The sequence below is a fragment of the Protopterus annectens genome, chromosome 11.part0, assembly GCF_019279795.1.
Source record: "Protopterus annectens isolate FY-2018-M chromosome 11.part0, PAN1.0, whole genome shotgun sequence".
Lineage (NCBI taxonomy): Eukaryota > Metazoa > Chordata > Ceratodontiformes > Protopteridae > Protopterus > Protopterus annectens.
In genome coordinates this window covers 717,440,983-717,467,058 of record NC_056745.1, presented here as the reverse complement: position 1 = coordinate 717,467,058, position 26,076 = coordinate 717,440,983, and the positions used below count along the sequence as shown (strand labels likewise).

Genomic DNA, 26,076 nt, shown 5'->3' with positions numbered 1-26,076 from the left:
AGGAGTGGGCCCAGTACCAAGCAATGGGGACTCCACTAGTGACTGGTTTCTTAGTGTAGGTGTTCTCACCTATTTTGATCTCCTCGGTTCTTTCAGTGAGTCAGCTGACTATCCAGCGGGTGGTAAAAGGGTTTATACCTAAATTAAAATTCTGGCATTTTTTTATAGGTTCATAGGCAAATACTACCCTAGCCCTCCTGTGGGCCATTTTAAATCTAGCAAATTTCCCTTTCACTGTCGAGACTCAAGCCCTGTACCTTGTGTCTATGAGATAAACATCTTAACCATTATACCAACTCCCAACCCCCATATTAACTTCCATTATCCATTAGTAAAGTGTGGGTGTTTGTATCCAAGTATTTTATTAGACCTACCTGATTTTTTTACTGTAAGTTGCCTTAACAAATCCATTATTTCCGAAGGCATTTGTTGTCACAATCTGGCTTTCTACTTCATGGTTGTTTGACCACTGCTGGCAAGGCTGTGAGAACTAGTATACTGTATATATGTGCTTTAAGCATTCATTACACTAGAAGCAAAAAAATTACAAAAAAAACCCAAAAAAGACAGGCACTGGGTGGCAGTGAAGAGTTACTGAACAGCTGGGTAACTACAGCAGAGCTAGTAAGGGAGACTGCTAGAAAGGTGCTTGGTGTGACATCTGGACAGAGGAAGGAGGACAAGGAAACCTGGTGGTGGAATGAGGAAGTACAGGAGTATATACAGAGAAAGAGGTTGGTGAAGAAGAAGTGGGATTGTCAGAGAGATAAAGAAAATAGAAGTATAAGGAGATGAGGTGCATGGCAAAGAGAGAGGTGTCAAAGGCTAAGGATAAGATGTATGGAGAGTTGCATGAAAGGATGGACACTAAGGAGGGAGAAAAGGACCTGTACCGATTGGTTAGACAGAGGGACCGAGCTAGGAAAGATGTGCAGCAGGTAAGGGTGATAAAGGATATTGAGGGAAACATACTCACAAGTGAGGAGAGTGTGTTGAGCAGATGGAAAGAGTACTTTGAGGGGTTGATGAATGAAGAGAATGAGAGGGAGAGAAGGTTGGATGATGTGGGGATAGTGAATCAGAAAGTGTAACAGATTAGCAAGGAGGAAGTAAGGATAGCTATAAAGTGGATGAAGAATGGAAAGGCTGTTGGTCCAGATGACAAACCTGTGGAAACGTGGAGGTGTTTAGGAGAAATGGCAGTGGAATTTTTAACCAGGTTGTTTAATGAAATCTTGGAAAAATGAGAGGATGCCTGAGGAGTGAAGAAAAAGTGTTTTGGTACCAATTTGTAAGAATAAGGGTGATGTGCAGAGCTGTAGTAACTACAGAGGGAAAAAATTGATCAGTCACAGCATGAAATTATGGGAAAGAGTAGTAGAAGCTAGGTTAAGAGGGGAGGTGATGACTAGTGATCAGCAGTAATGGTTTCATGCTGATGCATAGTTTGCTCTGAGAGTGTTGCTAGAAAAGTACAGAGAAGGTCAAAAGGAGTTGCATTGTGTCTTTGTGGACTTAGAGAAAGCATATGAAAGGGTGCCTAGAGAGGAGTTGTGGTATTGTATGAGGATGTCGGGAGTGGCAGAGAAGTATGTAAGAGTGGTACAGGATATGTACAAGGGTAGGGTAACAGCAGTGAGATCTGCAGTGGGAGTGACAGATGCGTTTAAGGTGGAGGTGGAATTACATCAAGGATCAGCTCTGAGCTCTTTCTTATTTGCAGTTGTGATGGGCAGGTTGACAGACGAGATTAGACAGGAGTCCCCATGGACTATGATGTTTGCAGATGACATTGTGATATGTAGTGAGAGTAGGGGACAGGTTGAGGAGACCCTGGAGTGGTGGAGATATGCTCTAGAGAGGAGAGGAATGAAGGTCAGCAGGACTAAACCAGAATATATGTATGTGAATGAGAGAGAGGATAGAGGAATGGTGAGGATGCAGGGAGTAGAGTTGGCGAAGGTGGGTGAGTTTCAACAGTTCAGATTAATGGCGAGTGAAGAAGAGAGTACAGGCAGGGTGGAGTGGGTAGAGAAGAGTGTCAGGAGTGATTTGTGACAGATTAGTACCAGTAAGAGTGAAAGAGATGGTCTACAAGAGGGTAGTGAGACCAGCTATGTTATATGGGTTGGAGACAGTGGCATTGACAAAAAGGCTGATATTGTGTATATAATAAAGCCAATATTCTGTGCACTTACAAAGACACTCTTGTCTGGATTCCATAATATTCTTGGAATCTGGCACATTTGCCAATACCTGTGCAAAAGCTGCAGATGACCCTGTAATATGAAAAAATGCCTCAGTGAATCTAGAATATCTTGATGCAAAACAGAATTGCCCAGCGTACTGGTGCACTGTCTAGAAGCCGGGATGCTGCAGCGGTAGCATTGTCACCTCACAGCAAGAGGTTCTCCCATTCGATTCTCAGCTAGAGCGCCTTCTGTGTGGAGTCTGCATGTCCTCCCCGTGGTTGAGTGGCGTTCAAAACACATGCGTGAATGGGCGTGTCTTCATTGATGGCTGGGCATCGGGCTGGCACCTCAACACTATAAAAATCTGCTGCCAATCATTAGCGGACCAGAGTTCTGCGGTGGTGACCCCTAACCAGGAAAAGCTGAAAGAAGAGCAACAACTGGCGCACTGTCTAGCAGACACAGCAAATCTGTAATTGTAGAAAAAGTTCATCATAAACCTTGATGTGCAGTACACAGAAATTATACAAACCCAGTGCAAGCTGCAGGACATTTAAAGGAATACATAGCTGTAGCAATCTATCCAGCAGGTCAACAATCAACTATGGATGTCTCCATAAGTCATATAGTAATGAAATACATTCACCAGAAAATCCAGAATCCAATGGAAATCATAAAATACAAAAATTAATAAAAGCAAAGGGCAATCAGTACCGCTTTGCTAGAGCTAACAGTAGCTAACACTGGGTGTAGGACATGTGGGGAACACAAGTAATGGACACACTCAAAGAAACAGGGAGGTAGAAAAGCAAATGTGAGGTATGGGTGAAAAAGAGGGACACACAAGATATATTTTGAAATAGGAAAATCTGAGGGACAGCCAGAGGGGCATGGGTATTTTTTTTTGGGGGGTAGGCCCTTTTTGACAATGGAAGGATAGGAAAAGACAGGGTAAGAGTTGAAGAAGGAAAAAACAGCAGGTATAAACATATAACAAATATCACAAGACATGACAGACAAAGGTCGGAAATAAACATAAAGTAAAGGTAAGGTACATAGATAATACACTCTACAACATGGGCAATGGAAAATGGACAAACAGGCTACTGATGCATACCAGCCATAGTGAAATGTAGAAATACATTATGTACCTATGCACTATGACATTCTGACATGTTGCAAACTGTGTGACAGTCATACCTGAATGTGTATGACTGATGGCAGGTGAGTGATGAAGGGAAGAAATAAGGATCACAGTAAACAATGGATATGGAAACCAATACCCAAGTAGTCTGTTAGTAGTGCAAGTGTAAGCAAAGCAACAGCACAGATGAGCAAATACAGCCAATGAAATGCTGGAGAAGACCAGTGGAGGACAGAACAAAACCTCTGACCATGTATGCAAAAGGCAAATAACCATGAAGGTACACTTCACAGTGCTAAACAGCAGTATTACAGCAAAGCAACAAACTGGCTGCTCATTACACAAGTAGGTGTACACAAGCCAAAGAGACATGTAATGGAATGAATATGTCACAGATATATGCCATGTCAGAGGCAACACAGAGGTGTAGATGTGTATGTGTGACCTTCATTGGTGGCCCAGCAGGAACCTATCAAAAAGCAATGCCAATACACATATACACACACACACACACACACACACACACACACACACACACACACACACACACACACACACACACACACACACACACCAATGACATGGAATAAATTATAGGAAATTTATGAATAATGCTATATAAGGAATGTCAGGTTGTACAGATGAGCTATGACCAGACACTCCAGGTAATACGTAACACACAAGTATAACAGGAACAACAGCCAGCAACTTATGTGCATATAAAACAAAACGGCAGGCTACTAGCCCACAAGAAATTTATTAATCTCTGTAGCGTCTTTACTTTTCATCCTTCAAGGGGTAACTCAGGCTGAGAAGCTGAGGCACTAGAGAGACTTTAAATTTCTTGTGGGCCAGTAGCCTGTCATTTTGTTTTATTTTATTTATTTACTTTCTTCTTTGCTGTGGTAATTAACTTGTGTGCATATGTCTTGCATGTGTATAATGGCGAAAGGACTGGCATCATGTGGCATTGTAACAATAGAACTATATGAAAATGGATGATAATGCAAAGGAAGGTTAATGTACACCATGCATATGTGCAAGATGTATGCCAAAGGGAGAAGGGAAGTTGACCACGCAATCCCACACCAAGGAGTAAATGTCAGTAAAGCAAAGTAAGCAAACAATAAAGCAGAACAACACTAAGAGGACAGATTGCAAATGGAAGTGTACACCGTATAGGGTGGTGCTGAAGTCCACCTAAGCTACACTGAAGCAAATGCCAAATGTTTGTCACATGGGCTGTCTGCAATGCTGACAGCACTGAACATGGTTGTGTACAAATCACACACACACACACACACACACACACACACACACACACACACACACACACACACACACACACACACACACACAGTAATATGCAACCATAAAACAGCAAGAGGCATAGGTATACAAAATAGGAAACAGTACCACATACACATATATACCGTCATTGCAACATACTACAAAAGCTGCAACAAACATCTGTGGTGAGACATATATATCACTAACCACGGGTATGACTGAGCAAAGGACACTCCTGTGAACAACATGCTCAGCACAGGAACATGGACTAAATGAAATGGTCCCAGTCCCAAGGTACAATGGGTTTTCTGTATTGATCAGAATATGTGCAAAGACATCTACATGTACATAAATCAGTGCATATGTACACCAATTGCCGAAATATGGGCATATATGCGAACAAATCCAAGCATGTTATAATGTAACAAAAGGATAAAGAAGGCATTCTGGAATGTTGCTATATAAAGCAGTAATTCCACAGTGTTTAAACAAACAGTACAGTGATAGTATATGCAGTATGTAAAGGAGGACTGCCCATGCCACAGTAATACGATATAACATGGCACCATCATGGCCAATACATGGCACACACAAAGCCAGTATGCCAGTGTGACAGCATGATACAACAGTGTCATAGAATGTACAGGGGCAAGGACATGTCATGTTGGTGAACAGACATGATACAGAAACCCCAAAACTTACTCATCTCACTGCATTATGTATGAACTATGGGGAAAATGCTATTTGTGAGTTGCTGTCATCCCACACATGTATACAGTGCAACTCTTGTGTCAGTAGCAGCCTGTTAACTGCAAAATTCATAAGTATAACATACAGGTCCATTGCGTATTCAGCATAACCCCACTATGCTGCACAGCATGTATAGGACTGCACACACAGATGTAAGGAGTAGCACATCTGCTCACATGCAGCAATGTATGCATCACGCTATAGGTAATGCATCGAATTTTGAGAGCTTATGTGGAAGTGTGCAAATGGGATTCCCAAACCTTGAATGATAAAGAACCTCATTAATTATGTACGGCATAAATGATACTTAAAAGCTGCATGGTGTACTTGCATATTACCAGTTATGATCACCGTATACCCAGTGAAGGTATAGAAGCAGGTGTTCCAGGGCATACATGTATGTCACACTTTCCTGAACCTTATTGCATATGCACTAGCTCATAACATATCATTGTGTCACGCATACGCATGTTGTGTTATTTTTGCGTTCTGGCAGCAGAACTGCACCGTGAACATAGGAGCGCACATGCTGATAACACCTAACGTAAGTGCAATGGCATATTATTGTACAAATGCGGTACATACATAATACTTCCAGAGACACGTGTACGTTTTTGTTCATCTGCACAGGTCCATCCATGTCTGCACAGCAGAAAAAGATGTCAGGTGAGTGCTTCCGTATACTGCTAGTGTGACCGAAAGCTGTTATTGCCTCTGCAAACTGTTCTGACAGTTGTGTACACTGACATGTTGATATATCCTTGCCATTGTTACCTACAGATACATCATCACAAGACATGGACCACGCAAGTGCACCTACAGAAAGACCAGACTTGTTTTCCTCCGATGTTTATAGGCTGAAGTACTGTGTATAATACCTGTGATTTATGATATTAGTGTCACTGTTTTCTGTACACAGGTATATCTGGACAACATGTGTAATGTATATCACATGAGAGTCTCCACATCCTGTTAGTATGGACTATATGCCATCATGCACCTCTGCCTGCATTCATGACTGTTTTGCATACCAACATTTTGTGCTTTGTTTGCCTGCATTACAGCAGATGAGAAACTAACTACACAGGGAGAATGTAACTGGTATGACACTTCCTCTGTTTCATACATGCCAGACTTAAAACTCCTATATTACCTACAGTGTGCTGTACTTCTGTTATAATGGTACGTGATGGTGAGTATGTGCTTGCTAATATTGTCTGGATGTCTTTGTTCCCCTACCACACATTGCATTTCAGCCCTCACCTCTGGTGGTAGATTTCCATGAGGACATGTCAGGTGTCTTATTTTCTTCTAACTCACATGTTATACATGTTGCAAATGTAACATAAATGTTATATGGCCACTAGACATGGCTTCCTTGTAAGTCCTTGGCCTCACTAACACTGTAGTCATAAAGTTGTCCAATATGTCTGTACTGAGCTGCACCATGTAAGGTCTAACAGTGTATCTGACCTGTGTCATCTGTTTCTTCCTATAGCACGTCCACTTCCTGCCTCCTCCAGTAGCCTGTTCCCTGATCCTCAGTTGTGATTTGATGTGCCTTACTGTGCTAGCATGACCCAATGAATGACATGGAAACATTCCTACAATCAAGTTAAGCCAGGCTCAGGGTAGGATGGCCCCCATTGTAGAATAAAGTAATAGCCTGAAAAAAACACAAAAACTGACAGGCCAAAAAAGAGCCAGAAAGATGACAGAGTAGACTATTGAGGATAAGAAAGAAAGAAATTATGTTTGTTGCTATAATGCAAGAATCACAGAATTTCTGGAGAGCAGATATTCAAATGATTAAGACAGAAATTAGAGGAATGAAAACTAAATGCACAACAAAATCTGTCAAAGCATTCAAATGCAAATTTGTGTTCATTAATACAATAGATTCATAAAAAACATTATGTAGACCAAGAAACCTTGGGCTGTTTGCAAAAAGAAGTGACTAAGGAAGTGTGAAAATACAAAAAACAAAACCTAAAGAATTTTAAAAGGTATAAAAAAGAAACGCACACATGGGAAAGAAAGAAAGATATGACATTGTGCAATATCTATGCAAATGAGAAAGCCAAACTGATCAATAAAGAAAAAAGGCATCTCCAAAGATAGAGAAATACAGAAAAAGGCACCCAGATAAGAACATTTAACAATACAAAATATAAGATCATAAAGGGGAGTGAAGGATTTATTATAGAAAGTCCAGCACAGGTTATGTCACAGCATGATGGAATAATGAGTCCCCAAAATAAGGAAATGGGTGGAGCATGAGACTTTTGAAGAAGAAATATGAACATGGGAAAGAAAAAGTAATGTAATATGGTGCAATATTTATGCAAAGGAGAAAGCAAAACTCTCTCTCCTCTTTCGGCTGTTCCCATTAGGGGTTACCACAGCAGATCATCTGTTTCCATTTCTTCCTGTCCTCTGCATCTTGCTCTGTCACACCAACCACCTGCATGTCCTCTCTCACCGCATCCATAAACCTTATCTTAGGCCTTCCTCTTTTCCTCTTACCTGGCAGCTCCATCCTTAGCATCCTTTTCCCAATATACCCAGCATCCCTCCGCAGCACATGTCCAAACGAATGCAATCTCGCCTCTCTGGCTTTGTCTCCAAACCGTCCAACTTGAGCTGATCCTCTAATATACTGATTCCTAATCCTGTACATCCTCATCACACCCAGTGCAAATCTTAACGTCTTTAACTCTGCCAAGTCCAGCTCTGACTCTTGCCTTTTTGTCAATGCCTCCATCTCTAACGCATATAACATAGCTGGTCTCACTACCCCATTGCAGACCTTCCCTTTCACTCTTACTGGTACCCTTCTGTCACAAATCACTCCTGACACTCTTCTCCACCCATTCCACCCTGCCTGTACTCTCTTCTGCACCTCTCTTCCACACTCACCATTACTCTGAACTGTTGACCCCAAGTACTTAAAGTCATCCACCTTCACCAACTCTACTCCCTGCATCCTCACCATTCCTCTATCTTTCCTCTCATTCACACACACATATATTCTGTGTTAGTCCTGCTGACCCTCATTCCTCTCCACTCTAGAACATATCTCCACCTATCCAGTGTCTCCTCAACCTGGTCTGTACTCTCACTACAGCTCAGAATGTCATCTCCAAACATCATAGTTCACGGGGCCTCCTGTCTGATCTCATCTGTCAACTTGTTCATCACTACTGCAAATAAGAAAGGGCTCAGTGCTGATCCTTGATGTAATCCCACCTCCACCTTAAATGCATCCATCACTCCCACCGCAGACCTCAACACTGTTACACTACCCTAGTACATATCCTGTACCACTCTTGCATACTTCTCTGCCACTCCCGACTTCCTCATACAATACCACAACTCCTCTCTATTCACCCTGTCATATGCTTTCTCTAAGTCCACAAAGACACACTGCAACTCCTTCTGACCTTCGCTATATTTCTCTATCAACACTCTCAGAGCAAACATCGCATCTGTAGTGTTCTTTCCCGGCATGAAACCATACTGCTGCTCACTAATCATCACCTCCTTTCTTAACCTAGCTTCCACTACTCTTTCCCATAACTTCAAGCTGTGACTGATCAGTTTTATCCTTCTGTAGTTGCTACAGCTGTGCACATCACCCTTATTCTTAAAGATAGGTACCAAAACACTTTTTTCTCCACTCCTGAGTAATCCTCTGACTTTCCAAGATTTCATTAAACAATCTGGTTAAAAGCTCCAATGCCATTTCTCCTAAGTATCTCCATACTTCCACTGGTATGTTATCTAGGCCAACAGCCTTTCCGTTCTTCATTCTCTTCATAGCTGTCCTTACTAATCAATACAAAAAATCAGCAGGAAGATATTCAAAGAGAAATACAAGCAAAGGCATCTGGATATGGAAAATTTTACAATACAAAAAATAAGAAAATAAAGGGGGAAAGTAGAAAACAGGGTTAGTAATGGAGACGTTAAATAGAACATGAAGGATTTAATGTAGAACTGAAGGATTTAGTGTAGAAAATCCAACTCTGGTAATGTCACAGCACGATAGAACAATGAGTCCCCAAATTAAGGAGAAATAGGTGGAACACGAAGCATCTGATCAGTAGCCATATGAAAATATTCTGGAACCATCTTACCAAGTTCCAGTTTGAGGGAAATTGTGTGGGAACACTATTCTTGTGTCTGTTAGCTAGCAGCTGTCTTCTCATATTTCTGAATTTGTTTTTATCTGTATTTTTCATTAAATGAGAACTAAAGAAGTCCACAGCAAACTAGAAGACCATACTTTATCAGTGAAACTGCAAGTTTTTAAAGACAGTTTTCTGCTTCTGGTCTGGGCTCCTCAGTCATATTTTATACACATTTTTATTTAATACTTTGATGACTCTCACATTCTCTTTATTTTATTAAACCATATGTCACTAGATGGGTAGCTAACTGGCTCACCGACAAAATGCATACAGTCAAAGTTGTGGATTCAACCTCTACCAGCAGACCAGATAATACCAGTGGTGTACCACAAGGATCTGTGCTGAGCCCACTACTGCTTGGAATCTATTTCTCAGAAGTCCATTTGAAAATAAATGGCATGTGGCTTGCCAAGTTCGCTGGTGACTGCAAACTGGCTGCAATCATGGAGTCCCCCAATGATGCTGGCATATTACAAAAACAGCTTACACAGACAAATGATTGGTGCCAAAACCATGTACTTAACCTAAATGCAAAAAATGTGTTATCATTCCTTTTGGCAAAGGGGAAGTCCCTGCAAATTACAGTATTAACAGTACCCCCCCTTAGCTCAAACTTGTGGTGAGAGATTTGGGAACACAAGTTGATAGCAACCTTAATTTTGATCACCATGTGTCCACAGTAGTAAGGAAGACCTTCTGTGTGGTACATCTCATAAGTAAGGACATTGCATCCAGAGCTAATGATGTTATAACTCTCCTGTACTCATCCTTCATCAGACCACTAATAGAGTACAATGCTCCCTTCTGTATGTACCTCACCAGACACCTGCAGCAGCTGGAGAGACCTCAGAGGTTTCTCATCAAGAAAATTCAGGGCCTTCAATACATGACCTACATGGACAGACTGAAAGCCTTGTCACTGTACCCTGTACCTTACAGGCAGCTGAGAGCCAACTTGTGCCTGGCCTACAGAGCAGTCCCAGACCTGCCCTAATGGAAATGCTGCACATCTGCAAACCAAATGGGACAAGATTCACTCACTCTAGGAATCTTAACCTAGCCTGCAACATTAACAGGATATGCTGGATAGACGGATATCTCTCCCAGAAATTGCCACTCCTCTGGAACAAACTCCCAATTCATGTAAAACAGAGATTCCCAATGACCCCATTTAAGTGTAACTTAGACAACTGGATAGTAGACCATAAATTTACCCTGGGGGTGTCACCTATGTCAATCTTGGATAAGGGCAGTTAGTGCTGATCATAGACTCACTCTGCAAATATAGACCATACAACTTGGTCAATAAGGGAACATGGGCATAACATGGCTAGGCTTATAAAGGCCTTGGGGCCAACCTATTCTGACATATATTTCATATTTATAATGATGGCTTTTGCAGTATCATTATTTTATTCTGACATACAGTTCATATTTATGAAACATAACATTTCCTGAATTCATTTACAGCTTTGTCTTGTATCCATTACTGTGGTTGACTTAATAAAGTGTTAAGGTATTAAATACATAAATAAAGTTACCTTAACACCAGGATGGAAGGTATCCAGCAGGCAACTTGTGTCAGCAGACTTTTTTTTCCCTAAGTTAAGGCAGAACTTTGCATGTAGACTCAAATGCATGCGCTCCATTACAGGACACTAGTTGTTCTCCAATTATTTGCTTGTATTACTGTGAATGCTATTTGGGATGCTAAGACTATGTTGGGGAACGATGTTAATAATGACTCTACAGCTGCTAGACTGTTGGTCAGGACACTTTGGCCGAGCCACCATTATCCAGCTCTGCTTTCATAGAAGATGGTGTGAACACAGACACAATACAGCTACACATAGGGTACTCTTGATGGCAATACATCATGTGATGCCTATACTGCTTCAATGACATATGTCCTGTCAGTCACAGTGCAGCAGATGTGTGCATAAATGCTAAAGGACTATACATGCAGCACATCCAGTAGTGTTGAATATCCCATTGCTGCAGATGATGAAAAAATGTTATTTACTTTCCAGGCACAGGCAACAGTTATGAATTCATGCAGAATATAACAGCCTGCCATCTGGATCATTCAAAGAACCACTCATGTAGCAGTGTAATGTTTCAGATACCATTACAGCCCATTATAACAGTGATGTATTTTCCAGTGGTAAGGAAATTAACAACTGACATATGTATTGGACAAATGCATCACAATGCCTGCAACAACGTTTTATGCAGAGGGTATCTGTTAGACCTCCTATGAAACTTTGAATGACAATACTTCGAAAACCAAAAACACCACACACACAACATCATTTTATAAGGGAAAAATTTCCAACTACAAACTTTAATTTGCAAGAGGACAACCCCTTACTACATCTTCCATAAACAGTAATGCTGATAAATGTCTGCATAATCTGATGCCTTTAACTATGGTAGAATTCAGTAGTGAGAGTATTATTTTTTCTGCTCCAGGATTTGTGCTACAATGATTTTACAGTTATTGATATTCCAGTTTTGATCCTAGAGTTATATATTCTGTTTACCATTTTCCTGCTTAAAGTTGTATCCTAGTGCCTTTCTAATTCCTCCCACTGAGACATTAAGCTAAAGTTTCTAAAATTCTAACCTGCAGCTCAGAGAAGTTGCATTCTATTGTCTTTCTGTTCCCCTGATTTTTGTGTCTGCCCCCCCCCCGAACTGAGACATTAAGCTAAAGTTTCTGAAAGCTCCAATACTGGCTTTATTTGCTTGGATACCTCACTAGCTTGCCCGCTTCTTCCTTGAAATTTCCCTAACCCTCTCACCCTTTTCCATAAGGCTATGCCTCTGGCCTCTGCCCCTTATGATAATCTGATTTATAAAGTTCCTCCCTCTCCTCTTGTATTGGTATTGTCTGTTGTATAAGCTAAATACTCTTCCCACTAATTGTTTTCAATAGATCCATCCTAGAAAGAAAATTTCCCCTATAGAATTGTCCATAAAACTGCATCCTGAAAAGCAGTAAATACAGAGCAAATACCTTGCATGCTGACATGCTTAGAGCAGCTAGTTGGGCATCAAGTGGCAATACCTATACATTTAACAGATCTCAGTACTGTATAAACATTAAAGTTAGTAGAATTTAGTGCTGGTTAGCATAATCTGCCCAATAAAGCACCGTTAGTATTGTTTAAACATTAGAGTTAGTAGAATTTAGTACTGTTTAGTATAATCTGTGCCAATAAAGTACCTTGTTAGCCTGCACCAACAAAGCACCCTTAATAGCCTTTGAACCCCAATACACCACCCCTTCTAGCTCATCAGTCAAAGGGCTGGACAGCAAGGATATGCAATTTCATAACTTCTCTGTAGCCAGCTTAGTGGATATGGGCACCTTGAGATAATGTAGAAATTCTCTCATGTTCAGCAAAAACCACTTAATCCTTAAAGAAACAGACATAGTACACCAGAGATGTACTTATACAATGACAGTGGAGGTGAAACTCTAACATAAAAGCACACAAGAAGTTGTCAAAACCACATGCACAATGCCCATCTCATAGCCCACAGCACATACCTAAACAAGCATATGCTGAGGCACATAAAAGCAATCTTCTTAAACAACAAATATTGTGTAGACTGTCTGTTGTTAAACCTATGTCTCAGAAAGCCCAAAAGCACATAGAAAAAAAGCACACCTAACACCACACATACATTCACACTCAATGAAGCTCCAAACACTAAACGTCTAAGGCAAGCAAATACATTTCCCAGGATTCTTGTCATAATGGACACCATTGTGAGACATACTGATACACCTTTAACCAGGATGAACAAGAAGATAATGATTAGTTGCTTATCTGCAGCCAGGATCTACCAAATCATGCACACACTCAAGTTATTAGACCACAGATATCAGTATGATTCCATCATAGTCCATGCAGGTCTACATGTCCTGAGACATACCTCCCTGGACTATATGAAGAGAGACATTATTCAACTGTGTGTCTCACGCTGGTATGAGCATAACACTCAGCAGTATATTACCATCACCGAGGATGATGCCACAATATGAGGAAAAGATGATTGATTTTTAACAACTGGGACTCTTTCAGGTGTCATTCTAAAGATATCAAATATTTGTCAACTTGGGAGAACATGATTAACAAACCATGTTGATTTGCAAAGGATGATCTGTCCCGTCCCTTCTAGACTTTTGAATACTGGCTAAAACTTTATCCATGCCTGTACTGTCTTTTTTGGGCAATTCCAAACTGACAAACCTACTGACATAGCAATATCAACTCAAGTAAACCAAATGGGGTTACTACTAGTTAATGCCAGGAGTCTAAATAAAACAATACACACCCTCTTAGCCCTCCTCAGACTTGAGAATATACACATCCATGCAGTTACGGAGTCATGGTTTAAAGCAGTAGAGAGTACCCCAGCAGTGCAAGGTTTCCGTGCCTTCCACAATTTTAGACCACTAGCTGCACACAGAAGGGATAAAGGTGGAAGTCACTTGATATACATCAGTAACAAACATCCCTCTAGGTTGGTCAAAAAGGAAGACACGCTGGAGTTCCTCCACATGCAGATCACCACAGACAAAATCCCGTACTATACCCTGTCCAACTATGGGACACCCTCCAGTCCCAAGAAGCTTACAGTGCATATTTGGACCTACTGAAGACACTTAGCATCCAACCTAACACCCTACTCATGAGAGACTCTAATTACCCCTCTACAGATTGGGAATCCTACACAACCTCAAATATACAGGCACAGAGATTCCTGGACTTTGCAAATATGAGCACCATTGACCAAACAGTGAAAATGCCCACTACAAGCTCCAAAATTCTGGGCCTCAAATTCACAAATATAGAAGAATTCTGCACCCCCCTCCCCAATGGTCTCATCCTCCCTATTAAGGTCCCAACATAAAGCTGCCTTAAAAATGAAAATCAACTCTGTAACCCTAGTAAAACCAGTAAAAGGCAGGAACTATTCCAAGGCAAACTACCTTAAATTAAGTGATGGTTTGTCAAAATAAAAATGCCTCTCCAAACCCCAAGAACACAGAAGCCCATGCAGAATTGCTCTCAGAAACTCAGTACAACAAGGTCAATGGCTGCATAGAGGCTGCTGTACCTAGCAGATGTGAACCCTGAACTAGCACAAGAAACAAAGTGCCCTGGTGGCATCTCAAATTAAATAGGATATACAACAAAAGGAAAAAAAATATGGCAAAAATCAGACAGGGTAATTCCCATAAAGATAAAAACTCTCTCATCAAACTGAATAGGCAACTAAGAGGGCTAATTAGGTCAGATAAAGCCAACTTTGAAGTTAATATAGTCTCCTAGGTGAAAGATAACCATAAGGCCCTATTCAGCTACGTCAGACCCGAAGGGCAGCACACAGCAATATGCTGGACTGGTGGCTAATGGTATTCACTGAACCTAGTAGAACAGTGAACCTTTTAGTGGACACATTCAGTTCCAACTTTACCCCCTTTTACCTCAACCATCCTCCAAGAAATACCATCAAGCAAAACCCCTCCAACTATAACAAAGGAGCACTAAAGCCAAGAACACAGCCTCAGCAAGCCCTGATAACATCCTAGGATGCCTTCTGAACAGTGCAAAATATTACTAATCAGGACCCCAAGACAGACTATTTAACTAAGATCTTAAAACAGGCTTTGTGCCATGAGAATGGAGAACTGCAATGGTCATCCTCCTTTATAATGGATGACCCTCAACAGATCCTAGAAACTACAGACCCATACATCTGACTAGTCTTAAAGCCATGGTAAGAAGTACCATGGAAATTATCAACAAGGATACTGGAGACCTCCAGATACTGAATCCATGCCAGCTTGGATTTGCCAAAGGAAGATCATGCTTACTGAAGCTGATGGACTTCTTTGAAAAAGTAACTAAGATAATGGATGAGGGAAAAGCAATACATACTGCCTACCTAGATCTTTCTAAAGCATTTAATACAATACTCCACTCAGGTATTGTCAGCAAACTTATGGAACTAAGCATAAACCCCTTTATAACATGCTGGATAGCTAATTGGTTCATGGATAGGACCCTATAGGTTATGATTGGTGAAGCCACCTCCACAATGAGGCCAGACACCTGTGAAGACCCTCAAGGTTCTGTGCTGGGCCTGCTCTTCTTTGGAATCTATTTCCTGAAGGTCAGAGCCGAGGTCAGAGCCGATGTCAGAGCCTCTGCCTGACCAAGTTCACAGATGATTGCAAACTGGGAGCAGTCACCGAATCCTCCCAAGATGAGAACAAAGGTTTAATAAAAACATTGGTGCCAAAGCCATGGCTTGAAACTCAGTGCCAAGAACTGCCTTACATTACCTTTTGGATATTTTGCTACCTTGGGTAACTACATCATAAATAAACTCCCCCTAAAAGTTGATTCACTAGTCAGGGATCTGGGAACACAGGTAAACAGTAACCTAGCCTTCAACCAACACTCCCAAGGTAGACTTGTTGTGGAAAACCAAGAAAGCTATGGACTCTAATCCAGTATTAAACTTTAATAGAATGACAAATAAAGAATAACGGTCAAGTGCTTTCATCCCACAAACAGCGGAACTTCATCAGAACCAGGTTCTGATGTAGTTCTATTCTGGATTATAATGTCCCTTTTGGTGTGTACCTGGCCAGACACATGCAGCAACTAGAACATTCACAAATGTTCCTTACAAAAAGAATACAGGAAGTAAACAAAATGCATTATGCTGATTACCTCAAAGCCATGTCTCTTTACTGTGTATCATAAGGATTACTGAAAGGTGATCTTTGCCTGGTGTACAAGGCATATATGCTCCCTATTTTGATGAACCTTTTGGACATCTGCAAAACAAATAGCTTTAGAACTACTACATCAAAAGACCTACATTTTGCTTGCGACATAAATAGGACATGTAGGAGAGACAGATATGTTTCTCAGAGAATTCCCATTCTCTGGAACAGGCTCCCCATCCATGTGAAGGACAGTTCCTCCTTAAACCTATTTCAGAGCAACTTGGACCAATGGATGGGTAATTGGAAATTCACCCCTGGTCTGATGCCAATGTCTCTGATGCACAGAGTCAGTCAGTAAATCACCCCTATATAAATCAAATTTGTGGGTCACATTTGGGTTGCATAGCTAGGCTTGTAATGGCCTTAGTGGTCATTACCGCATTATACATTTATGAACCTCGCACCCCCCATATGGGGATAAGCCACCCACACTTCCCAAACTTATAAGATCATAGGTTTATAGGTATTTACTAGGCTAACAACCACAAAGGCCTTTCTGAGCCTAGCCATGGATCCTAAATCTGTGATAATTTATGGTACCGTTGGCAAGTATACGAAACAAACTGAGTTGTAGAGACAAACTAATTCACCAAAAAGAAGGCTGCAGTCAACATCCACAGGAAACTTATTGATCAATTTAAAAATTCAGACAATTTAAAAACAATCAACATTTAAGGGTCTTACAATTTTAATTAAAACTATTATTTATTTTATTAAAAATAAGTATTTCATTATAACACCTTACAATTAACTTAAAAGATTTTTGTATATGTATAGTATATGTAATAATATAACATAGAACTAAATATATTTATTTTGTGATTTATTCACTATTTTAACAGGCAGCTGATATTCCATTGTCTGTCTTGCCATTGCTCCTTTTAATAAAATAAATTCACCCATTCTATAACTTCTAAGGGGTATAAAAAGAGGCTTGACAGATGAAACATTTATAAGCAGGGGCCTGGGAGATGAACCATTTATAGGCTGCCTGTGTCCATTAGAGACACAGGTGCCAAACCAGGGATGAATTTCCTGTTCCCCATCCAACTGTTCAAATTACACTTGAATTGGGTTAGGGAGGAACTCTGCTTCACATACATGGGGAGTCTGTTCCATAGAATGGGTAGTCTCTGAGATATATTCCTGTCCGTCCAGCAGGTCATTTTTATATCATAGACAAGTTTAATCCTTTAGAATGGTTAATTCCGTTGCTGTTTGTTTTGCAGATATGCAGAAGGTCCATCCACGTGGGGTCTGACAATGCCTAATATACCAGGCATCTCTCCTCAACAGCCTGTAGGAGACAGAATACAGGGATAGGTCTTTGAGGACGTCTGCAAAGACATGTTACTTACTTTCTGTATTCTTTTAGTGAGGAAGCTCTGTGGATGTTCCAATTTTTGCATATGCCTAGTTAGTAACATACAAAAAGGGTCATTTTACTCAATAGAGCTGATGAATGCTAAAAACAGTGGGACAATGACTTCCTTGGATCTAGATGCCATACCTTTGCTTATAAGTTGCATGAGAGAAATGTCCAAAAGGAAAGAATCACTTCCAATGCTCACTTAGAAATGGCACTGTGAGTAATTTTGTATGGAAAACAATGATCAACATTCTGTTTCTTGGTGTCTTGTGATTGTGACTATTACAATACAACCAATATGACATCGATCACCTGTAGCTACACTGTATTTTTCAATGCTGTCATCTTCACTGAGCTAATTAAGGCTTTGCTTTGAGTAGTGATACACTGACATTCTGGGAGGAAAGCTGCAGAATATCTACAAGTGGCACCATATATGCTTCAGTGACTGCATTTGCTAAGTTCTGAGGAAATCCCATTATTAAGAGGATGAAAGTGCTCCAAAAAAGTGAATAAAATACTGGTGGAAGTGTGCCCATCATGTTTCTTGGTCTGTGCCTTGCATTCTGGTTTGAGCTCATCTGTACCATAGTACCTTCTAGTATGTTCCATCAATTTATATTTATCACTTTAAAAGCCTTAGCAATCCACCTTAATGTTATGAAAACATCTGTAAAGCATGACTGTTCACTGAATCCATGCACCATTCTTTTTTGCAGTCTACCAGTGCAATCATGATTTTGGAAATGCAACTGTTCTGAGAACATTTCCAGTTTCAGCATTATGTCTTGCCCCAAAAGTAAATTGTTTTTGAATCCAGCCCCATATATTATTCATTTTGCTTCCTGTATTTGTGAAAAATTATATGTGAGAAAAACAAGCAAACTTTAGCTACCAACAGTTACAAACACATTTGTGATACAAGAACATAAAATGTGATAATGCTTTACAGAAACATTTACTCCAATTATATAGCGAACACTAATTTATATTCAGAAATGTGCATACTGATTGGACACAGCAATTAGTGTGACTGCTGTAAATCCAGTATTATTACTTATGTAACTAATCCCAGATGGCTGGAGCTATTAAAAACAAATAGGTACAGCTGCTGTTCTTAGCAGCACTATACAGAGAAAACAAATTCATCTGTCAAAATAGTAGTCAACAAACTGCCATCCCCCCAAAGGCAAACATGACAAAAAATAATTGACTTCCAAAATACATAACAAAAATGCATGCAAGCATCTTCATGTAAACAGTAAGATGGAGTTGCACTTCTAACTCCCAAACTGACAAAAAAGTAGCACAAACTGCACTCTACCCATTGTTGTTGTGCAGGTGTCAGCATGTACATGCCAACCACGTACACAGAACACTAGGAAGTGGATACCAATCATGGAAGATGGCGGAAAATACTGCTACAGTAAGAAATGTGAAGAGGCAATGCTGTTATTTAAAAAACAAATCCAATTTCTTACTTTAAATGATGGAATTCTATTATAGCAATAATCCAGGACTGGGTGGGGATAATACTGGTTTGTTTGATCACTTGGGCATTGCTGTCCTGGTCAACCCACACCAGCTGTGAGTGAACACAGCATTACCTACTCTCAGTCATGGTCTATTGCTGAAGTAAAACAGAGTGTCCATTTGAATTAAAGGAACAAATATATCTTTCTTCATGCAGAGGGTGATGACATTTACTTTTTATTTACTTTTTTTCTCTTTTCATTTTACCCATGTGTTGACCTGCTAAGTGAGTACTGTCTGGTTAAGTGACCTGGCCAGAGTCACACAGGAGGCAAACAAAAGTGGAACAAATCAAGCTCTGTATCCTGGGCCCAGCAAACAGCTCATTAACAGCTCAGAGCTTAGGTCCTCTATATTAACTGACAGACTATAACAGAGGCGTTTTCTGTATCTTTGAACGTAATGCATTAAATTCTATGAAAATAAAGAATAATTTAGATTTAAGATCATATATACAGAAATATTTTTTAAAGGGGAAAACTGTTTTCAAATGCATTTTATTAATTGTACTTTGTTTTGTCACAGGATGATAAAGTCACATGTTCAATGGTCATACTTAAGTGGTGTGCTAATTCCACTCACGTTTCTAACATACCTTCAATGGTACTCTGATATGCAAATATTTTAGTTTCCTTCTTGTTCAAATAATGGTAATAAAAAAACCCTGCGTATGATACTGAATCTTTAAGTGCTAAAGAGGTAGAATATCATTATACAAGGCAAGTCAGAACCATAGCCTTCTGGAAAACTTGTTAAGATAGCACTTAATATGGTATAACTCTCTTCTTACCTGCAGATATTGAAATTTTCACCTGACTCAGCATATGCTTGGAGGTTTTTCACAAGAACATCACATGCTTTGTTTATCAAGGGAGCCATCTGAAACATAAACAAAAAAAAAACATGAAATTTACGACCTCATTAAAGTCAGAGTTTGTTGTAACATGAGTCTATCTCAATTTGTAGAAGTACCAAATTGTTGAAATCCATACAGTCGACAATGTGGTTCATCAAACCTTTCTGACTGAGATTGTGGTACAGTAGCGATCATGGAATTTGCCCTTTTCCCCACTGTAGTATGATTTTGGAGTTGGTATAAATAATTAGCATGGGGTGTGGGAGGTGTGGGGAGTTTGTCCCCTGCAAACACATTGTTTGTGTTGCTGGCGGGTGTTGTCTGCCTTTTATGTTAGTTTTTTGCTTAACTGCATTGTCGACCATATCGTCCTGACCATATGGGTTTCGACAATGTGGTTTTTCGATAAATTTACATAGATCCATCACATATTGCACATTGTTAGGAATGTGCCCACTCCACTTCTTTTCTATTACAAAAATAAGAATTTCCTGGAAAAGAGCGGGCAGTTGGATCCTGCATACCACTCATTTGGTACTGCTTACTAATGCATGGATTCGTAGTTTCCTGATGTGTTTTGTCTAGCTACTATTTGTTTTACTCTCATTTGATAGGCACAGTGATTATAACTTTGCAGATCTAATAGCTCTGATATCAACTTGCTCTCTCATTTCAGATTTCTAGATGTAGTGATAGACTAGTACAGTGAAAAAGAAAAATATAAGCACCGTTAGACTATTTATCTACCCCCCCCCCCCCACACACACACAGAAGAACCAAGGGAAGTTTCATAGCTAAGGTTTATGATGGTAACTGAGATACTTGTATCATAACTGAATTATGCAGTACCAGTGTTACACCATCACAGCAGACAGTCGTTTTCAAGTTCATGACCATTCGTCACAGGCTAGTAGACTGCATCACACTGCTCAGTGCTTGGCACTTTAACTTTGTCTTCATCTACTTAACAGTCATAATACATATACCGTTTTATTAGAATACCTAGTTCAAAACAACAGCAGAACTGAAATAGCATAATTTCAGAAACACATATTTAATAATTTTCTGATCATTTTCCAATCAGTGGTGTGCACATAGGGGTGGGTAAGTTCTACTGGGCAGTGTCAAGTCATGTATAACAAATTATGACAGTATGAATGCTACGCTGAAATGGCTATAATATTTTATGCTACTGGCATGTGATTTTTAAGCAAAATTATTCTTTGCCTTATTGATATAGTGCTAGTATAGTATGGATATCCATTGGAGTGTTCCTGAGATGGAAGATTAAAGAGAATCTCTGTATCTGAATTTAAAGTGACAAGACTGTTTAGTTTGCAGCTACGTGGACCTCTTAACATGATGGGAGACATTGTCTGATGTAGAGAGGGTCAGACATGGTTTGCCAGTTGTGACTAAGAGATGGGAGGCAGCATACCTTGAATGCTGACAGGCTCTCTGGAAACTAAATGCTTGGTTTAAATGACCTACAGGCTGCACTGCAGAGGGAGATCACAGACACTGACTGCTGACAAGAAGGAAGTGGAGGAAGGGAAGCCAATTACTGAGTTGAGAGAAAGTAATAAAGGGACACTGACTGAACACTGACTCACTGAAGCACATGTAAAGGAACAGATACTAACCACTGGATGGAGTTAAGGAATTGATGGCAAACTGAATGATCATTTGTGGTGAGAAGGAAGGGACCTCAATCACTGATAGGAAAAGATAGTTTAATGAGACACGTTTTACTGTAGGTAGGAAGGAAGGGATACCAGTAACTAAATGGACAGGGAGAATTAATGGGACACCAACTGATTACTGAAGTTGGAAAAGGAGGGACAACAAGCACCGATTGGATAGAAGAAATTAATGAAAACAGTGATTACTGGATGTGGGAGGGAAAGGATCTCAATTACTCACTGAAGAGGAAGAATAAAGGAAATAATGACTGCTAGCTGCTGGTGAGGAGGAGGGGGAACTATCTGCTAGTGAGGTGCAGAGGGGTCATGCATTTAGGCTGGGAGATCAGTTTTGTATCTTTTGTCTGATTTATGCAAACTAATATTAATGCAATATCTATACTTAGGCAAGGAATGCAAAAGATGTGGCATGCAATATACGAACATCATCAGCAAGTTTACTACCTCATTTGTCATGGAGGGGTTCATGGTAGTAACAAGACAAGCATGCTAGACCAGACTTCCCTTTTCAGAACAACAGTTGTCATCTTATTCTGTGGGATTCCCAAGTGAGTGGATAGACACAACCCCTCCAACATGTCTTGAATCTGTGCCAGGGCCACTGCTCAGTGGACACACTTACAAGCTGTTTAGGCTATGTCAACAGATTCCTTTCCTTTCAACATGGAGGTGCAGAGAGTGTGTTCTTAGGTCTTCTCACAACTCCACACTATGTCATAAAAAGTGAGGGTGGCCACCCTGTTGTTTCTATGCACAGTCTCATCCTTTTAGTCACTGTCAAAGACTCATGACAACAGGTAAGGACTGAGGCAAAGAGTGCCTGGAAAGTGAGAGCTTCATTCTGTAAGTCATCTCTCATTTACCCCAACAGTCAAACATAATGACTGCAGTACTACTAATACTTTATAAATACACTATGATTTTTCTGGTCAGTCTCTGAATCCCATCTACCCTCAGTCATGTAAAAGACTTAAGATACTTGATCTCACCTGCTTGAGATAGCTGGTCCTCCACACCTACAGAGAGCAGCCTTCTCATTTCCTGGGAAACCATGCTCTCTGACTTGACGGAGTTGTTTTTCATGCTAACAGCTCCTCACTCAGCAATCAATCAATCGAGTGCACGCTGGAGATAATAATAATTTTAGGCTAATCTACAAACAGCAACCACAACAATGCAACCCTTAAATTCCAAAAATGCATACTCCCTACACCTAGACAAAGCTTTGTCCATAAACATCACGAAAAGGAGGAGAGACAAAACACACACTTGGCAGCAACAGTTAGCAGAGGTGGGGCAAAGGGGGCAGCTGATCAGGAGAAAAAGTGTTACTGGGTGTCATTGAGCAGTCCTGCATTTTTTTTTTGTACTGAAGTGTCTGTACAGAAAGGCACTTCAGCAGTCTGTGTGTGCTAAGCTGTAGCAATTCAATCAGTTTTTTTTTCTCTTGAAAAGCTGGGGGGGGAGGGGGCATTGATTTGGAAGCTGTAGGAAGCCAATGGGTGCAAAAGTATCAGTCTGCTTTCTACAGTAAAAGACAAAGTCCTTTTTTTTTTGCTATTGAAGAGCTGGGATGGGGCCCATAATGTGGACCAGCACCAGGCACTGGATGAGTCAGCTATGGCTCTGCTTGGCAGAGTCTTGTGCCTACCCTTAGCAAAGGTGTACCCAGGGAGAAACTGTGTAAAGATGATAGTTGTGGGCCATGACTTCATTCTTTTGCTAAACTAATCTAGGATTACTGGATAGTAATCACTCACAGTAGGGGTAAGGATGGAATTGCATCTATTCCTTCCAGTCTATAAGTAATGAACAAGCAGGGTGTGATTTCCAGAAATAAAGCCAGTTCTGTTAGGGTCTCTGACTATCTGAATATTTGTGCCACCTTATTTTTTTAATTATTCCAAATCTTTTGGGTTTTGCAATATCATGTTGGGAATGGACCCCATTCCTAAGTTAAAGTATGATTAAAGTTCATGAAATTAGTACTGTCTCACACTTTGAGGTCTGCCAAAAGTGATCTTCGCAGCACCAGTAATGTGCCCAGTAATGACTCCTTCTACAATTCTTATGCAGTTACATGTATTGGTAGCATATCTAAATATATAGACTCTTCTATAAGACCCATTGCTCCTACTACTATTGGAACTATCTGGGTCCATCTTACAATAAGCCAGTCTGAATGTGACTCTAGGCACTACATTGGAAAGGCATTGATCTATACATCCTCCAGTGTAGCTATGTTACTCTTGTTGTGTCAGTAATACAGGTCTCATCCTGCTTACACAAGGAGTCCAACATCAATTTATGGTGCATACTGCAGTCAATAAGCAGTATAGTAATTTCCCTCACCAGAATGTCAGCAACTAGTCAGTCACTACAAACAGGCAGACAGACTGATATCTTTCTAAGACAGTGCACTGGGTATGCTTTTTTTCCCAAGGCCATCACCTCACCACAATTTCTAGCTCTAGGCCTTCCATGCCTTACATATTAACAACTACAGAATGTGATGGGAAAGGATAGAGTATAAAACAGTTTAAACCACTTGACAGATACTTCCAGAACACCAGTGACATTAACACTGAGCCAGGACCTGAGCTAATCAGTCCTACTGCTGATACTTGCTAAATAGATATGAACCATTCTTAGCTCAGCCTACATCCCAAAAGCAAGTGAATATGCCCAAACAGTGGACATGAGAAATTATTTAAGCCCAGTCTGAATTTGTGACATCCACTATATGCATCAGGAAATTAGGGAGAAATGCTAGCTGTGCAGAAGGGGTGGGGTGGGGGTTGGAACGCCAACTAGTAGCCTGTGTTGCACATTGCTTAATAATCTTTGGTATTAGGCAAGTAGAATAAGCTTTAAGAACCAACAGAGCTGTAGGTGTATGGACTCCACTTACAGAAAGTAAATGATGGTGTAGGTGTCAGGCAAGACTTAACTAACAGCCAGATATAAGTAAGGCAGGCATGGCAGACCCAAAACTCCCTAAGGAAATCAGTAATGTGAGCAGCCATGCCCAGCAATACATCAGTAATGATGACAGTCATTTACAAGCTTCTGATTGCTATGGAGACACACTTATACCCACTATTTTATTCTGAAGCTGTCTCCCAAAACAGACGTTGAGCAGGTACACCTAGAAAATTATCTGCTTGACAAATAGTTAAATTTCAGGGATAGAAATTCAAAAGAGGGTACTTAAGTTGAAAACAGTCCAAGGGCCCTCCCTCCAGTGGAACAGTAGCACCTGGAAAGACCAAAATGACTAAGCTGCCTAAATTTAGTCACAAACAGTTTAACTTGTTCTGTTGTTATATTAACTACATTCATAGCTATCTGTATTGCTTTTGGCTTCTATAATGGCTGAAAAGAGTCCTTTGTGCTAGTCCTCTCACATAATTAATGAATAAATCAATACATAAATAAAATAACATACAATTAATGATAGCTAATTAGTAGAGCTTTATCAATGTAACGTTGACACATTTCTATGAGGATTGTGCATGAATCAGGATACTGTGTTTCTCATTTGGCCTCTGGCCACTCACTTGCAACTCACCACTGTATCACTCTAAAATCAAATAACTCTAGCTTGAAAACAAGCTTACTTTTTTAACACAACTGCACTGTCATCATTCCACTACTCAGATAATTATACAGCCTTTTAACCACTCACACAGTTAGATAACTCTTTCTTTGATCCTCCAATAGGAAACCAGTACAGTTTAATAACTAGCATGGGAAGTCTCACTTTTCCACTAATGTAACCAAATGTATCCTCTCTCTAGGCCTCAGAAACAATCAACATTCCATCTTTCAAGAATGATGCAATAACTGCACACATTGTATCTCTTGCAGCAGCATTTCACTTTAAATGGCTCTGTTACATGGCCAGTGACACACTATTTGTCTAGTATTGCTTTTCTCTACTAGGATTCATCTAAAAATGGGCTTGGCCAAACTGGACTTTCCTAGAGAACAATAATAAACAAATAACTGAATAAATATATTCTTCCATAGCTGAATGAAAGTAGCGAGAATAGACTTTGGGGGAAATAATTGTGACATTCAACAAGGTAGATGGGTGCATTATTAGCAAAAAGAGTTGACAGTACAAGAACGCTAGTTGAGTGCCCTCATCTTTACCAACACCTGTTAATAAGGACTGGTAAAGCAATCTGGCTACAATTCACAAAGCATCAGCAATTGCAAGGATC

The 26,076-nt window shown here is 40.2% G+C and overlaps 1 protein-coding gene across 4 annotated transcripts in view; it reads right to left on the bottom strand.

The window, feature by feature from the left end:
- The window catches only part of TBXAS1 (thromboxane A synthase 1), a 2,652,798-nt gene that overhangs the window by 700,124 nt on the left and 1,926,598 nt on the right, over nucleotides 1-26,076 (bottom strand). For all 4 annotated transcript variants that reach the window (XM_044088177.1, XM_044088179.1, XM_044088178.1 and 1 more), the window contains one exon: nucleotides 20,079-20,167. In XM_044088177.1, coding sequence (XP_043944112.1) covers nucleotides 20,079-20,167 — 89 coding nt within the window. The remainder of the gene's footprint in view (nucleotides 1-20,078; nucleotides 20,168-26,076) is intronic.